The sequence below is a fragment of the Macrosteles quadrilineatus genome, unplaced genomic scaffold (genome assembly GCF_028750875.1).
Source record: "Macrosteles quadrilineatus isolate MER2022 unplaced genomic scaffold, UCM_ALF_1.0 Scaffold_5__1_contigs__length_97177068, whole genome shotgun sequence".
Lineage (NCBI taxonomy): Eukaryota > Metazoa > Arthropoda > Insecta > Hemiptera > Cicadellidae > Macrosteles > Macrosteles quadrilineatus.
Window position 1 is genome coordinate 82366867 of NW_026542598.1, and position 17608 is coordinate 82384474.

The 17608-nt window shown below is 35.8% G+C and overlaps 1 protein-coding gene across 5 annotated transcripts in view; it reads left to right on the forward strand.

Moving 5' to 3' along the window:
• The window catches only part of LOC128994014 (rho GTPase-activating protein 39-like), a 77050-nt gene that overhangs the window by 49084 nt on the left and 10358 nt on the right, over positions 1-17608 (forward strand). For all 5 annotated transcript variants that reach the window (XM_054418211.1, XM_054418210.1, XM_054418214.1 and 2 more), the window contains 4 exons: positions 162-324; positions 1221-1378; positions 5255-5516; positions 6980-7178. In XM_054418211.1, the coding sequence (XP_054274186.1) occupies positions 162-324; positions 1221-1378; positions 5255-5516; positions 6980-7174 (778 nt within the window). In that variant the 3' untranslated portion in view covers positions 7175-7178. The remainder of the gene's footprint in view (positions 1-161; positions 325-1220; positions 1379-5254; positions 5517-6979; positions 7179-17608) is intronic.

The following is a 17608-nucleotide window of genomic DNA, read 5'->3' on the forward strand; positions in this document are numbered from 1 at the left end:
CATTTGATAAATTCGCTTTACCACACACTGAACAGATACGGATCAGTTCAAGCCAAAATTAGGTGATGTTAGATCAGATTTATTTTTTACAGGTTAATCGTTTTGATTGAACTCAGTTTTGTTTCATCAATTGTAAATTGAATTTTCATGATGCTTCACAGGCACAGAGATCCAAGCTTTGACTTCCCAGAGGTAGGCAAGTGGCCGATCCACGTCCAGGTTAGCCACTACGCCAGTGTCGCCTGCAAGCGGCTAGAGAGGGGTGGAGAGGGGGGAAAGAGACCGCCAAGAAAACCCACATTGGAGGAGATCGATCAGGCTAGAGTAAGTTTAAATCTGATAATTTAGAAGTCTGTTGATAGTGAATTGTGTGTCAAGTTTTGATTATAAGGATTTATCAAATGCAGGGACTTTCTTTTTCTAATTGTTAGCGTAGAAAAGTCCATGAATTTGGTTCTGAATTTATTTTTGTTGTCCTATTTCCTTTGTAGCCAAGGAAGGGGTTTTAGTGCTTTACTTCAGATCTGAGGGTCGATGGTTTGATTCTCGTCCCAGATGCCCTTTTTCTATGTCTATCAGTTAATGAAATACAGTAGACTCCCTCTTATCCGGACACCTTTTAACCGGACATTGTTTTAACCGGACAACACTCGGCGGAAATTACATCTCTTTAACCGGACAATTTTTATCAGCACATTGGTTTAACCGGACTAGATTGGCAGGAAGTGGGCGATATTGAAACGACTGTTCTCGTGGGAAAGATTTCAGACCAGTGATCACGTGTCTAAATACAAAACTCTCCTAAATTTAAGTCGAATATCACAGTAAACGGTCCGTTTTGGAGACGTCGGTTTAACCGGAAAAACCCTTATCCGGACTGGCCTCAGTCCCGAGGAGTCCGGATAAGAGGGAGTCTACTGTATTTAACAGAAGGTTGTAAACATTAAGTAGTAACAAGACCAGAGTTTGACTGTTCCCTAACAAATGATTGAGTTTGATGTTCCCATGATTGGGGACGAAAAAAGTGGGTCCTCATAAATGTGGGTGACAACAGTGAAGTCCCCGTGATCGCAAACAATGTTGAAGATTTTTCCGCGAGTGCAGGGAAATTCTACCAATCAGACTAATATGGCCCTGGGACGCAATTACCATGAATACTGCACAGTAATGGTGTTCAACAATATATAAAATCTGTATCATTAATTTGCTGTGTCGTTCAGTTGCAGATCTTCAGACCAAGCATGTTTGGCTCCACTCTACAGGAGGTGATGGCCCTGCAGAAGGAGAGGTTCCCTCACTACAAGCTGCCCTGGATACAGACCACTCTATCTGAAGAAGTACTGAGGCTACAGGGAGCTCAGACTGAAGGCATATTCAGGTAGGCTGGCTACGATAGACCTGACTAAGCACCCACATAGAATTATGATGTATGTAATTAATACAGTGAGTGTTTTCGCTGTAACCCCGTTTTTAGCTGTATTACTGAACCGATTTTCACAATTGAGGTGTCATTTTAAAGCTTATGATCCACAGTGCACTTGTGAATGGAATAGGTTAACTTTAAGACTTTGTTCCCTTTGCGTTTAAATTATTTCTAGGATTCACTTTCAAAGATTCAGTGTTGCTAAACTTTCTTTATAAGGGTTTAAATACGAATTGTAATCTAACAGCTGATGTTTAACCACGGTCAGATTGTAAACTAGAGGCAGAAAGCTGTATGAAAATGTATTTTAAATAGCTACGTTTTTAACGATTGCATCTGATTGAACGGGTCCGCGGAATTGGCTAACTCTGGAACTCGCTAACCCCATGTTAAATGCCCTATCTTCAAATTTGGTCGATGAGAGGAACTCGCTAACTTGTTCGGTTTCGGAATTGGCTAACTCCGGAACCCGCTAACCCGCTCTAGAGCCGGGTTAGCGAATTCCGTCCTCGTACGGAAGTCGCTAACTCGGTCTCTCGGCGGAACTCGCTAACTCCCAATCAGAAACCTCGCGGCCGTCCAATGGGAGCCAAGCACGAATATTTTTGGCCAGTGATGCCGAAAGTGTAGTAGTAGTACCTATATCGTATCGGCACCATAATGTCGTATCCTACGCTTAATTAGGAGTAAGAGCAACGTAGTCGATAAAATAAATATATTTTGAAGTATGTTTAACCACAGAGAAGTTCTTATGATTATTAGGGTGGAAAATGCATTATAGTCTTACCATAGACTAACCAACACAAGTAAACTTTACATCCCATTGTAAACTTTGAAGCTCGTTTTTCGTGTCTAGTTCATGTCCGGTGACACTGATCGCTAGTGTCGACAAAATTGTGTTTCTATTATTTTATAGTTAACTTCATGATTTGTTCCTTACTGTTTGGTTATATAACTAGGGGACGTGTTATTAGTTGTAATTAGAACGTTTTATTTGGTTAAACGAGGTTTTAAATTACTGAAAACAAGAAACAATTGTAAACAAAACACGACCTCTAAAGACAGTACACCGGACAGAACTAACAATACAACTGTCTTCAGATCATCCATAAGGATGAGAAATGTACTAATATAAGGGAGTATGTTTTATATGTGGGTTTCTTACTTAAATAGTAGCTTATTGGTATGAAAAAGATAAAAATGCACATTTAATTTGGATCTATTACATGTTATGAAATATCTATTTTCGTAGTCCGCCATTTGTTTCTTTTATTGGAATAAATACCATTTTGTGAACTTCTGCAAAAAAAATTTTTGAGTTCGTATTTTATATACTGAGCTTGTAGTAACCTTAAATCATAATAAAATTTACACGTTAAACGTCATTACAGAATTACATTGTAGTGGTTATGTATTTTTAAATAGAGCTATTGAATTTAAATAAATATTTATCAATACATTATAAAGTGGTAGGCCTAATGTATTCATGGATTGCATTAAAAGTTAGTCTATGCATAAATACAACTTGTAAATTTCTTTTATCGTAGGCTATTAGTGTAGAACCCGGGTCATCCTCTTAATTTTGTTGAATTAATAGTAATTTTACGTCTTTCAGTAGGCTTACTTTTTAAAAGTCTGGAGTTTTTTTCCAGGCTGATTCTATCTTATCCAAAAACAAAGCTATTGTCTATTGTGTAGCTTAGTACTGGGGAACGGTGAACCGAGCAATGGCTTGGTATAGTTTATATCGTTTGTGAAAGCAATATAAAGGAAACCCAACACTCAAATCAGGAAAATCCGTCAATTAGTTTATTAAAAATCGTGAATTAAAATAACCCTGTCACGTTTTATTATATGAATACTAGCTGACCCGGCGAACTTCGTATCGCCTAAGTTATAGGTTTCCCCTAAGACAGACCGATGGAAAGAAAGTACCGTTACGTTTAATTTTCAAGATGATCTCGTTCGCATCGCTCAATCACGTCCTGGTTGAAGTTCGTTCGCTACGCTCACTCACCTTTGGGTTGGAGCTCGTTCGCTTCGCTCACTCACCTTTAGGTTGGAGCTCGTTCGCTGCGCTCACTTGCCTTCAGGTTAGCTCGTTCGCTACGCTAACTCGCCTCCAGGTTAAAGTTCGTTCGCTACGCTCACTCACCTTTGGGTTGGAGCTCGTTCGCTACGCTCACTCACCTTTAGGTTGGAGCTCGTTCGCTGCGCTCACTTGCCTTCAGGTTAGCTCGTTCGCTACGCTAACTCGCCTCCAGGTTGAAGTTAGTTCGCTACGCTCACTCACCTTTTGGTTGCAAATTAGCTGTTGTCATAAATAGTGCTGCACCCTGTTGGTAATCCTTGTAACTTTAATGCTATTGAACATCATAGAACAGAACCAACTTGTTTAATTGAAACAGCTGTTAAGATTCATTAATTCCATTTCTCATAAGGTTAACATGGGAAACTCCAGAGCCCCTGGGGCGGAGCCCTTTTAAGAATTTCGAAACGGGAAATAGTTTACGTCCGATTCGCATACCTACAGAATTTACACACCAAATTTCATAACGATCGGTGAAGTCGTTCCGGAGGAGTTTGCAGACAAACACTGTGACACGAGAATTTTATATATTAGATTATATCTTCTCCTATTTTTTACTAGTGGTGCTTAGGTGTACAATCTAAAAACTGTTTTAAAACATGTAACATTATTGCTAAAAAATTCAACACATTTTAGAATTAGGCAACTATTTACTAGTAGGCCTACAATGCTTTGGTTCAAACTATTAGGCCTAGATAAAAACTTAGTCTATGTCATCATATTTGTACACGTAAGTTGGACGGTTCAACGACGAACATTTAATTTAAAATCTATGAATTAATTATGAAAGTTACGATGGTTGATGACTGTATTAATTAATGGTTTTGGTTTATTACGACATTACAATTAAATCTGTTTTCCGTGTTTAAGAACTTGCGTGTATTTTAGCTTATTTTCGTAGAGGTTTAATTATTTATTACCAATTAAACAAAATTTTGAATATTTTTCATATTCTATTATTTTCTTTTATACTGATGGCATTTATATTTAAGATCGAAATCATAAACATTTAACTGGCCGTTGTACAGTTTAATAAAAAACACTTTTTCATGATTTTTTAATTGTCTTTTAATTACTTTGGGCTAGTTATCTGTTAAAAGTGGAATTGATAAAAAAAAAATAACATTTACTGTATCTTTATAGACACTGACATTTTGAAATACGGCAGTGTACGATTATTTTGTCGTAAAAGGTTGGCAACGCTCCGAGCAGTGGGCGCGGCCGGGTTAGCGACTTCCAGAGTTAGCGAATTCCGCCGCGAGACAAAATCGAGTTAGCGGGTTCCGGAGTTAGCCAATTCCTGACTGAGACGGTTAGCCAGTTCCAGAGTTAGCCAGTTCCGCCACACGACCGAGTTAGCGAGTTCCTGAGTTAGCCAATTCCTACGTCTCGATTGAACTGAAGTAGAAAATCTTAAGTCTTTATGGTGTAGATCTAGAAATTTGAAAAGTAAATGTGTATTACATTATTATTTTTCCTTGGAATTGAGCTATGAACCCCATTATGCGTGATTTGCGCATGGATCAAAATTTTGGTTTAAATTATCAGTGACAAAGTTTTATACCAATAATTATAATCTGGACCCTCTTTTCCAGTTAGCACTGCTTCATCTGTGTGTTGTGGAGTCCTATCAACCAAACTGGTAACATGTTAAGAGAAATGGTTTACTATGACACATTGACTTCCAACCGTATGGTTAAATGACTTGATTCATTCTATTATTACCGATTTGTTGTTTACAGGGTATCTGCGGACGTAGATGAAGTGACTAGTCTCAAGATGCAGCTAGACAGGTGGGATCGGCCCACAGACTGGACGGACGCTCACACTCCTGCGTCTCTGCTCAAGTTATGGTATAGAGAGCTGTACGAGCCACTCATACCGGACACCATGTACAACGAGTGTATTCAGCATCACGACAACCCAATCCGAGCGATACAAATTGTCGATAGTCTTCCAGAAATCAACAGGCTCGTTTTGTCCTACCTTGTGCGATTTCTTCAGGTATGTTTTCCTAGGTTATTTTCGTCGGGGTATATTGCTACCTCTAGGTGTTAAAAAACTGTTTTGGAAATCAAATTTTTCCCCAACTCTTCTCATTTTAGCGAATTTCCCATATAGGGAATATTAGCGAATTTCCCATATAGGGAATAAGCTATTACCGTAGTACTCATGGTAAGACCTGGACCCGAGACCGATTTAATTTTTCATTTTGTGGTCCCTAGAGGCCAAAAACACCATCCGTTCAAATTCATATATATATATATATATATATTTATATATATATTTATATATATATTTATATATATATATATATATATATGTGTCCGTTAGCGCGATAACTCAAGCAAAAATGATCCGATTTTGATGAAATTTGGTACAAACGTGTAAGCCTACGTTTATTCAAACGAGTTCGCGATCCAGCATAATCGGACCATGGGAACGGGGGTTTATGGGGGGTTTTATGGGGGAAAAACCCATTTTTGAACCTAAAAACAAAAAATTTTGCAATTTCTTTCTAAACCGTTTTGTAGAGCTTAAAAAAAGAAATAATTTAGTATATTGAAGCGCTGTTGTATGCTAGTGTAATTAATAGTGTAATTAAAAATTCCCATGTTATTCTTATGGAGAAAATGAAAATTGTTGTAGTTTACTTGTTTATGGGTATATATTGATAAAATTTGGCAAATTTATTTATTTCATCCTATACTATTGACGTATGGTCAAAAAACACTTTTTACCTTCCCCGTAGCAGCGAACCTAAGCACTCGTTAAATCTAATGTTATTTAAATAGGGAATAATATGTCTTATTTATGGAAATATTTTAGTAAAAATGTAATCAGACGAGTTGAAATTCGCTTAGTCTGCAGGTTTGCTGCGGCGGGGGTATTATGAAATTTTGCTGAGCTAAACTATGATTCTGTCTTGTTTGGAGTACATAAATGTTTTGGACTAACGTTGATAACAGTAAAGATGAGTGATTTGGTTTTTTCCCTTATGTTGAATCTGATTGATACTCATTAATAGGGAAAAAGACTCTATTTTTGTTATGATATTTTAATAAGATTTTAATATATTTCTCCTTTAGGCCTACTATATCAGTAGAGGTGTGCGAGAAGCTGGATTTTTGAGATGAGCCAAGCCTCCTCATAAAGCTTGAAGTAAATAAATAGTAAATAAATAAATAGTGGGAAAAATGTCAGAAGTTAGAAAATGAAGCCAAACCAATAATTTATTCTTTAGACAACGATGGCACAAATTATTGTGCGATTGTACATTTAAGATGTTGCCACAATTGCCAGGGATGATTACGGCATGTTGTGCCGTGTCAGTGCATTTAAATTGTGTAGCTGCAGTAAATCCTTCAACTTAATTTAAATGTGTAGATATTTGCTCAGCTTGATCAACAATCTTTGGCCCACACAGCTACTATAAATTGACATTACAAACTTTTTTCACTGTGTAGATATTTGCACGGAGCGAGGTTGTACAGCAGACCAAGATGGACGCCAGTAACCTGGCCATGGTGATCGCACCTAACTGTCTACGCTGCACCTCCCACGACCCTCGCGTCATCTTCGACAACGCGCGCAAGGAGATGGCGTTCATGCGCACCCTCATTCAGTACTTAGACACCAACTTTGTGGAGGGAGTCGTATAGAAAGGTAACGCCTTGTCTTTAACTGCTGTGTAATGTTAAGAAGGATTGTTATTTTTATAGCTTGAAAGCTCACTTTAGTTTCTGAATATGCAGCTGTTTTAATACTGGACAAACTATGCATAGTTTAGACCGGGAAGCGGAATGGTTTTAAATTTAAGAAATACAAGAGTATTGATCAGAAATAGAGCCAAAAGATTAAACTGATAATATAGTTAAGTACATTGTCTTTTTATAGACTACATAATTTATCTTGGTTATCAAGTGCCAAGTTTGCAGGACTACCATATTTTGAAATCATCAGACAATGTAATACAAGTGATGGTCGGATCCGAGCTGGAACCGGCACCCGATCAGATCCAAAAAATTCTGGATCTTTGGCTGGATCCGATTTTTTTTACTAGGTAACACAAAGCTGTCTGTATCCATGTACAAGACCGATTTTGTCCCGATTTTTTACTCAATGTCACAGTACTGTATATTACGACGTCAATAACCTCTATAGTTAGGCAATGTCACAGTACTCTATATTACGACGTCAATAACCTCTATAGTTAGGCAATGTCACAGTACTGTATATTACGACGTCAATAACCTCTATGGTAAGGCAATGTCACAGTATTGAATATTACGACGTTAATAACCTCAATGGTTAGGCAATGTCACAGTACTGTATATTACGACGTTAATAACCTCTATGGTGAGGCAATGTCACAGTACTGTATGTTATGACGTCAATAACCTCTGGTTAGGCAATGTCACAGTACTGTATATTACGACGTTAATAACCTCTATGGTTTGGCAATGTTACAGTACTGTATATTACGACGTTAATAACCTGTATGGTTAGGCAATGTTACAGTACTGTATATTGCCGACGTTAATAACCTCTATGGTTAGGCAATTTCACAGTACTGTATATTACGACGTTAATAACCTGTATGGTTAGGCAATGTTACAGTACTGTATATTGCCGACGTTAATAACCTCTATGGTTAGGCAATGTCACAGTACTGTATATTACGAGTTAAATAACCTATATGGTTAGCCAATGTCTCAGTACTGTATATTACGAGTTAAATAACCTCTATGGTTAGTCAATGTTACAGTACTGTATATTACGACGTCAATAACCTGTATGGTTAGGCAATGTCACAGTATATTACGACGTCAATAACCTGTATGATTATGCAATGTCACACTGTATATTACTGTATATTACGACGTTAATAACCTCTATGGTTAGCCAATGTCATAGTACTGTATATCACGACGTCAATAACCTCTATGGTTAGTCAATGTCACAGTATATGCCTCATAATTCTATTCTTAAAAAAAATATTCTTGATTCCCAATCTTTTCTTAAGATTCGGTGGATTCAAGATCCGAATTCGACCCATCCCTACGATCTTGAGTTTGCTATGTCGTGGTTTTTGCATCCAGCATCCAATTTATCTACGCCTGGATCACCCCTTGCTTATCTCTTCCTTAAATTTGTTCCAGGTCCACAGTAGGCCTACTGGGATGCATTGCACGACGTCCAAGTGCCACGACGTCCAATAATATTTATTCAGTGCCACGACGTCCAAAACATAATTTTTGAGTTGTTGCACGACGTCCAAGTGCCACGACGTCCAAAAGTACAGTAACTGCCAAAAATATAGTCTTTCTACAAGCTTTGGACGTCGTGGCACTTGGACGTCGTGAAACAGCGCACTATAGAATTGTAAAAAAGTAACATTTGCACGACATCCAAAGTCGCTGCCAGTTGCACGACGTCCAAGTGCCACGACGTCCAATAAATATTTGACTGTTGCACGACGTCCAATATAGCTCAGCGCTGTTGCACGACGTCCAAGTGCCACGACGTCCAATAAATATTTGACTGTTGCACGACGTCCAATATAGCTCAGCGCTGTTGCACGACGTCCAAGCTCCTTCATGATGACCGGTTACGATGACCGGCTACTTGCCGAACAGTGTTCTCTCGTGTAAAATGCTTATGGAACCTTTATTAGTTATATATACATGGGTATATGTTCTTGTTCAGAAATATATATACTATGAATATTTGTACCATTAATTGAAACATCATAATGTAAAAAAAAAACATAAAAAGAAAAAATAAACAAGGCAACAGTTGGAAAACTATAAGGTTTACATGGTTTGAAAAATGATGACATTTTGTTAACAACCGATAAACTTCATTATGTTTGGAGTAAGCTTTTAAATACCTTTTTTCAAGGCTAGATGAATGTACATTGATCAACATGATCTTTGAAAACTATTTTTTATACCCTCATTTTAGTTTTTACTAGTATAAAGAATAGAATGCCTTTTTCGAACTGTTTTTTAGGCTTCAATTAAATGTTCTTATGTCGCAAATATGTTTATCTATATATATAATTCCGTAAGTCAAATTTTTTAAAAGAAATTGTGAGTGACTGGATGGCCGTAGAAGGATGGGAGGGGTCTTATTTTAAAGGTCTTGACGTGAATTTTGAGGTAAAACTATTCATTTTTCTTATTTTTTTACCATAAATTCGCATCAGAATAAAACTTTTCCCATTAAAACAACATGGGGTTTAATTTGTTTACATCTTTTGAAATTAAAACAGCTGTGCCACAGATAACAGTTGGAAAACTATAAGGTTTACATGGTTTGAAAAATGATGACATTTTGTTAACAACCGATAAACTTCATTATGTTTGGAGTAAGCTTTTAAATACTTTTTTTCAAGGCTAGATGAATGTACATTGATCAACATGATCTTTGAAAACTATTTTTTATACCCTCATTTTAGTTTTTACTAGTATAAAGAATAGAATGCCTTTTTCGAACTGTTTTTTAGGCTTCAATTAAATGTTCTTATGTCGCAAATATGTTTATCTATATATATAATTCCGTAAGTCAAATTTTTGTAAAGAAATTGTGAGTGACTGGATGGCCGTAGAAGGATGGGAGGGGTCTTATTTTAAAGGTCTTGACGTGAATTTTGAGGGAAAACTATTCATTTTTCTTATTTTTTTACCATAAATTCGCATCAGAATAAAACTTTTCCCATTAAAACAACATGGGGTTTAATTTGTTTACATCTTTTGAAATTAAAACAGCTGTGCCACAGATTTGTATTAGTTGTATTTCTGAAAATCTGTGTACTCATAGCCTTTTATATAGATACCAGCTGTACTTTTTATGAATTTCATTTTGTTTACTACAAAGTTTGTTTACATAATTTTTAGTTATGGTGATCTATAGTTATCTTATCGTATTTCTTCTTTTCTACCTAAATATAGTAACGTAAGCCGATTCTTTGCGTCAAAATTGTGGGCGACTGGGAAGTCGTAGAAGGACGGGAGAGGGCTCAAATTAAAGGTCTCGACCCCGTGACGGCGGGAAAAATAGTGAAATTCCCCAAATATTGATTCAAAATTAGATATTAACGTAAAATGTTCTCCATAAGAATAGCATTAGAAGTCATTTACTGCTGATTTCTCTTTACTTCAATACAGCTGATCGTGCTATATCTTGAAAACAGTGATCAATACACGCATTTGGTTTACTTTTAGCCAGTCAACTATGAAATGTATCCTATAATAAAACTGAAATCTTGAAGATTAATCGGGAAAACGTCTGCATTCTTTGTTTATATTTAAATCATATACTCAAGTTTAATTTTTTCATGCTTTTACGTTATTGTCGTGTTAAAGGAATAAACGATATAGAATAAATATTCTGTATAAATAATCAAAGAGTCAAAATTAAATCTAACTTCTGTTTTGTTTTTATTTTTAAATCATATGTTCAAGTTTATTTTAAATGATGTTGTTTTCTTTATATTTCTACACATTTTTAGGTTAAGGTTCTGTTAATATATACAACTAAAATAACCTATAAATGTTATTGGTTCTTTTTTTTTACAGCATTTATTTCTGGTTCAATGTAGACATTATACACAGAAGTGTTAACAAAATTAAAAAGTAATTAACTATAATAACATCGTGGGTTCGCCCAAACCTGGTACACCCTGTAACATAATTAATTTAGAGAATAATTTAATCGTCTTTAGGCTTCATTCATCCAATAGATCTTGAGGGAGCCTTCGACGTAGCCTCCTGTTCTCAGTTGCTTCACCAAGATGAAAAGTTAATGCACCAGGAACATCGTTTAAAGATTTTAGAAATTTTGAGGTGGTTTTTTCAATAAAGGCCGAGATAGACTCCACTCCTAGTTCTTCATGTATATGCCTGTTTCTAACAAACCAGGGAGCATTCACCGCTATTCTTAGAATTTTGTTTTCTAAAATGGTGTATTTGCATTCCTTCGCAAGTAAATATTTTTTTAGTGCAGTGAATATACAACGTAGAGTAATCATATTCGATCATACTTTTATAAAATCACCAGGGATTCAAGATGTTTTGGTATGTAGGCTGCTGGATACATTCTTTTCATTATAAGTACTGTAATTAATATGAACACCAGGGGTAGACCACAAAGGCGGGGAACTGTTCATAGGAATGACAGTGCGCGTAGATAGAGCAAGAGTAGATAATGACGAACTTAATCAAGATATGTTATAACCCCTTTTTAGGAGACCTATGGTAGACGAGAGAAATGTAAATATTCATGATGCAGGATTACTGGACCAAGAGTACATTCAATGTAGTGCTCTTCATTTTAAAAAAGAACTAACCAATAATCATTTTATGACATGTTGCCATAACGGACTTATTATCCTTCCTCAGCCAAAAACTAATGTAGAACTTAAAAATTTGTTTGAAGAGAGCCCACAACTGTACAAATTCATTCGGCAATACAACAGTGTGGTGGCTTTTGCTTATTTTTCAGCCAGTAAGAAAGATATTCCAGGAAAAGGACCATACTGTTTCAAAATTCAAGGACAGATTTATCGTTCAATCTCAGATTTGCTGCCTCAACATGATGAAGACCCCGTGTATGGCCAATTGTACATTATTGACACATCAACAGCAACAGAAATTCGTCAAAGGCGTCGAGAAAATAGTGACTTAAAACCTGAAATATTGTCAAAACTAGCTGAAATTCTATTAGAAAATCCATTTGCACAAATTTACAAAAGAGCTTCAAAAGAAATGGTTGTACAAGGTGACAGTGAATTAGAACTTAGGTTTGTAGACAGAATATGGATCGTCGTAGGTATAATAAGCCTACTTCAGATGAAATTGCAGGCGTCTTCAATTCATCTGAAGGCGAACCTCCAATTAATTTTTAAAATTCCAAACAGGGAAGCTTTTGTTTATCCTCATTAACCACAAGACCAAAGCTACCTTAGTAAACCAGTATTTATTCACAAACAATGATATGTTTGCTGCCTTTTCATGTTAAACCACTGGAGTGATTCAAATTATTTATTGAAAATGACATCAACAAAAGCAAACAAAGAAGAACAACAAACTGGTTTTTACACAAAAGATATGGTGTAGGGATGCCTATTCTGACACATAGATAATGTTATTCTGAGTTTGTTTAAATACAGTACCGGAATTGCAATATGTTGTTTTACATTTGAGCTTTTTAGGGACTTATGTCCCTACAAGCCACTAGTTAATAGTATTCACTTAATTGATATTATAAGGCCTTACCTTAGCAATCCTGTTTAACAGGATTGCTAAGGTAAGGCCTTATAATATCAATTAATATATAAGCAATCCAGAGGCTAAAATGATTGATATTCACTTAACATTGACTTAATTTTATTTCAATAAATTTTGTGTTTGTGTTTTGCTACACCACTTATTAAATTGCAACCAATGAGAATCCTACTAATATTATAAATGAGAAAGTTTGGATGTATGGATATATGGATGTATGGATGTATGTTTGTGACAAGTGAACGCGAAAAATACTGGTCGGATTGGGCTGAAATTTGGCATGATGATAGCTGACATTCCCGATTAACATATAGGCATATTCTTATTTCAAAAATCCTTTCGGGCTCCGCCCCAGTGGCTCTGGAGTTTCCCATGTTAACCTAATGAGAAATGGAATTATTGAATCTTAACAGCTGTTTCAATTAAACAAGTTGGTCCTGTTCTATGATGTTCAATAGCATTAAAGTTACAAGGATTACCAACAGGGTGCAGCACTATTATTTCTTTTACATTTATGACAACAGCTAATTTGCAACCAAAAGGTGAGTGAGCGTAGCGAACGAACTTCAACCTGGAGGCGAGTTAGCGAAGCGAACGTAAACTGAAGGCAAGTGAGCGCAGCGAACGAGCTAAACTGAAGGCAAGTGAGCGCAGCGAACGAGCTCCAACCTAAAGGTGAGTGAGCGTAGCGAACGAGCTCCAACCTAAAGGTGAGTGAGCGTAGCGAACAAACTTCAACAAGGACGTGATTGAGCCATGCGAACGAGATAATCTTGAAAATTAAGAAGTTAAACGGGGCAAAGCCCGTGGGTTACAGCTAGTATCCTATAAATTAGTTGTACACATGGTTCTTTTGTTTCCCCAACTCTAAAATACAACGCACATGAATTGAAAATGTTATAGGTTTTAATAGTACTGTAGCAAATCGAATATCAATATATTAACAATATATTGTTATATCAAAGTTAACGTATAACAATAAATTTACATATTCCTAGATTATAATTGAATGTGTTTACGAAGGAACACCACAACCTCAAAATTCAACATTACAGTATATTTACTTAAGATTTATTGTTTTCATATAGCACAGTTGATGTTGCCAACTAGCGTGGGAGCGGAAGTCCTGATAAAGGCTGGTTCTCGGAAAAGTAATAGACTTGTAGTTTGAATGAAACATTTTTTAAATTTTGTACAGGATTCATGGAATCCTCAGCATCAAGTACAAACTGCAAAATAAATGTGTGTCGAAGGTCTGATTAGACCTTCCGAGATTTAGACCTTCAGAAACTACATATAATACTTGGGGTTTCGCCGCAATCAAATGCATAATACAGACTACACTACAAATCCAATTTTAATTATTATAAAGTTGTAGGTTATTATAATATGATTATGTAACAGATTCTTATTCAGTTATGCCAGTTATTCAGTTCTTATTAACAGTTGTGCCGATATCAGCAGCACTGCGCAGCAATTATGACGCAACCTATCGGACGAACCCCAAGGCGTTTGGAGGCCGTGTTTTACATTTTAAACCAAATGTATTCGTAATAATATATTTTTTTCTTATAAGAAAATGCATCTAGTTAATATATAGCCGAGTAATTAAGGAATTACACTATTATTTATCAACAATCCATACGATTTTCGAAAAAAATAGCTGTACGATGTAGATTTTGTTAAACTTATTATTGTTATAACTTTTTTATTAGTTAAAAGATACAACTTTTTACCCAACGACCTTTTCTATTGGTAATATTTTTTGGATTAAAACTACGTTTTAACCGATGTCCTATCTCGTACCGTTCTCGAGCTACAGTCGTCTCGATGCATATCGCGTTCCGCCATCTTTGCCCCCCTCCCCCCCAAGTTCTCGACCACCTGAAAAGTAGGCGACATGCGTATTTTTTATCACCACAGTCCATATTACAACTATCAGCAAAGATATTTGATATTACTTCTTTGCGACACTCACAAATTAATTCTACTTTCGGTTAAAAAACTACACGAAAAGTCCATTTTTACATATTTTATACAATAACTTGTTTATTTATAGAGATACGACCTCGGACCCAATAACCATTATTGTTGTCCACATTTTTAGAATTCCAACGACGTTTTAACCGATGTTCTATCTTTTACCGTTTTCGAACTATCAGCGTTTTAACGCATAGCGCAAACCGCCATGTTTGCCCCCCCCCCACCTTATCGACCACTTTTGAAATAGGCGACATACGTAATTTTGATCACCACAGTCCATATTACAATAATCAGCAATAACATTGCGTACTACTTTCATGCATGCTCAAACCCCCTCAGCTCCTGGACTATAACATACATAGGCTAGAGGGCCGCTCATGCCCTTGACAAATAAATTAACATTTTCGCACAAATACAAATCAATATCGTCATTAGACAAGAATTAAAAAATAAAATTTATAAACAAAACCTACCACGGCATATTCTTGAACAAGTATACCTACAAACCTGCGATAAGCATGTTTGTCATTATTATACTTAACCTACAAATGCTATGAATTAGGGCATACCTGCTTTCCTAGATAAAACATCCGAACTAATTGCGAGTGCAACGTGAACTTAGAAAAAGACTAGTAAGAATTTACAACTGTGAATTTCTCAGAATTGATTGACAGTTCAGACGAACCTATGGCCACAGACTACGGAAACCTACAGTATTATTGTATTAGTAGGCTATACTGTATTTGTATTATTGTGTTACTAGCAGAGTACCCGTCCTTCGTACGGGGTTGGCATATAAGTATAAATGCTTATTGCAGTTATGGGAGAGGACACGATTTAAAAAAATGGTCTTTTAATTTATACGGTATCCTATAGTGTAGCACACATCTACCATAGTCCTGATGTCCTACTACTGCACCTAAACCATGGAAAGAGTAATGTTCTCATTGTGTACCACAACTTTTTTTTTGCTAGTTGGTTCAAATTAGCTGTAATGCAAACAAACAACATAATAGTGCTGCACCCTGTTTGGCAAGCTTTATAACTTTTTAATGCTGTTTAATATCATAGAACCAACTTGTACAGTTGAAACGGCTGACAAAATTCTTTAATTTCTTTAAATATGAATACTCTTAAGGTTAACATGAGAAAGTGCAGAGCCAGAGCCACCGGGGCGGAGACTGAAAGAATTTTTGAGGTAAGAATATGTTAATCGGGGATGTCATGTATCATCATACCAAATTTCAACCTTGTCGGTTTAGTATTTTTCGCGTTTGATTGTCACAAACATCCATCCATCCATCCATACATCCATAAATCCATGGTTTGCACTGTAAACAAAAAGCTATCACAATAGTTCCAACCGACAAATAGAAAAAAATAGGAAAATATAAATAAATATGGAAAATAGGGTAATTTTCTAACATATTTTAGTGAAATTATATAATCAAGCAAATGGAAATTCAGTTTACAGATTTGCTGTGGCAGGGGGATTATACTGTATTACGGTTTACACAAAAATAAATCAAAACATAAACCTCATAACACTCAGGAAAAGGGCCTAGGTTGATAGGGCAATGATTATAGAATCTTAATTATTTCCTATATCCATGATGAATGATTTCTTTTAAAACGAATTATTCCCAGTAAAATTTTATTACAGCATTTCACAAAAATAGAACAGACTCAGTAGGTATAATAGATCATAAACATAAACAAATGAAGTAACTGACAGAATCATATACTAATGAAATTACATTAACATATGGTTTGACAGCTACATTTAAGTAATGTAAAATAATGTTTACATTCGGGCTAGTAACAACATTATTTTAAATTTATAATCCTTACCCTCTCTGTTCTAATATTCGTGCATTATTTAATACTAGGTGAAACCCGTCGAAATCGACAGTTCCTTTAAGGCCTACGTTAATTCATCTAACTGCGATAAATTGGGTGAAATATACATATTTTGAGCATTTAGGATTGTTTAAAGGGTAATAAGTGTAAAAACAATAATGATTTTAATTACGTTAGTTGCCAAATTTGGTTGATCATTCAAGGATTAAAATATTTCCCATACAGTACGTCATCGGACTCATCGGAGTTATTATTAGTATGTTATATGATATCTCTTCCTTTGGAAGAACCTTTAAATAGTATTAAAATCGTATTGGTGGGTCTTTTGTAGTTAAACACTTCTGTGATTTCATCAGTGTAATATGATTTTATTTTAAAAGAAAATATTTTTTGGAAAGACATCTTCTAACTTCAAAGGAAGGTATATCCGTTAGTAAGTTTGATTTTTACTTCGTCACGTCGCGTCAGTTCATATCGTACTTCTGTGTCAATGAATGAACCCTCTAGCATAGTTTTGAGAAATTGATTGTGGGGTTAGATGTTGAAACCAAAACAACATAAAACAACATTTTACAACAACATAAAACCTACCATTAATTCATTGCTTTTATTCCCGTGCTTTTTATTAAAGCTGGAATTCCTTGACATGGGGGATGTCAGTTAGTTGTCTCAGCCTTATCAATAACATAAAGTTGTCAAAATAATCTCTCTACGGAATTAGGTGTAGTGGAATACTTGAAGTGAACTTGGCTTTTATTCTTGAACTGTTAGGGGCCTCCTCATTTATATGGTCTTGGCGGCTTCATTGGCAACAAATAATGCAAATGAAATAGCAATGGGACATTTCGAAAAAGCAAAAATACTGTAAATTGGCTGTTACGTATATATTGACGTTTACATGTTGGTAATCAACGTATCTTATAAAGGATTATGTGATCTAATTTAAAAGGAATATGACCTTTC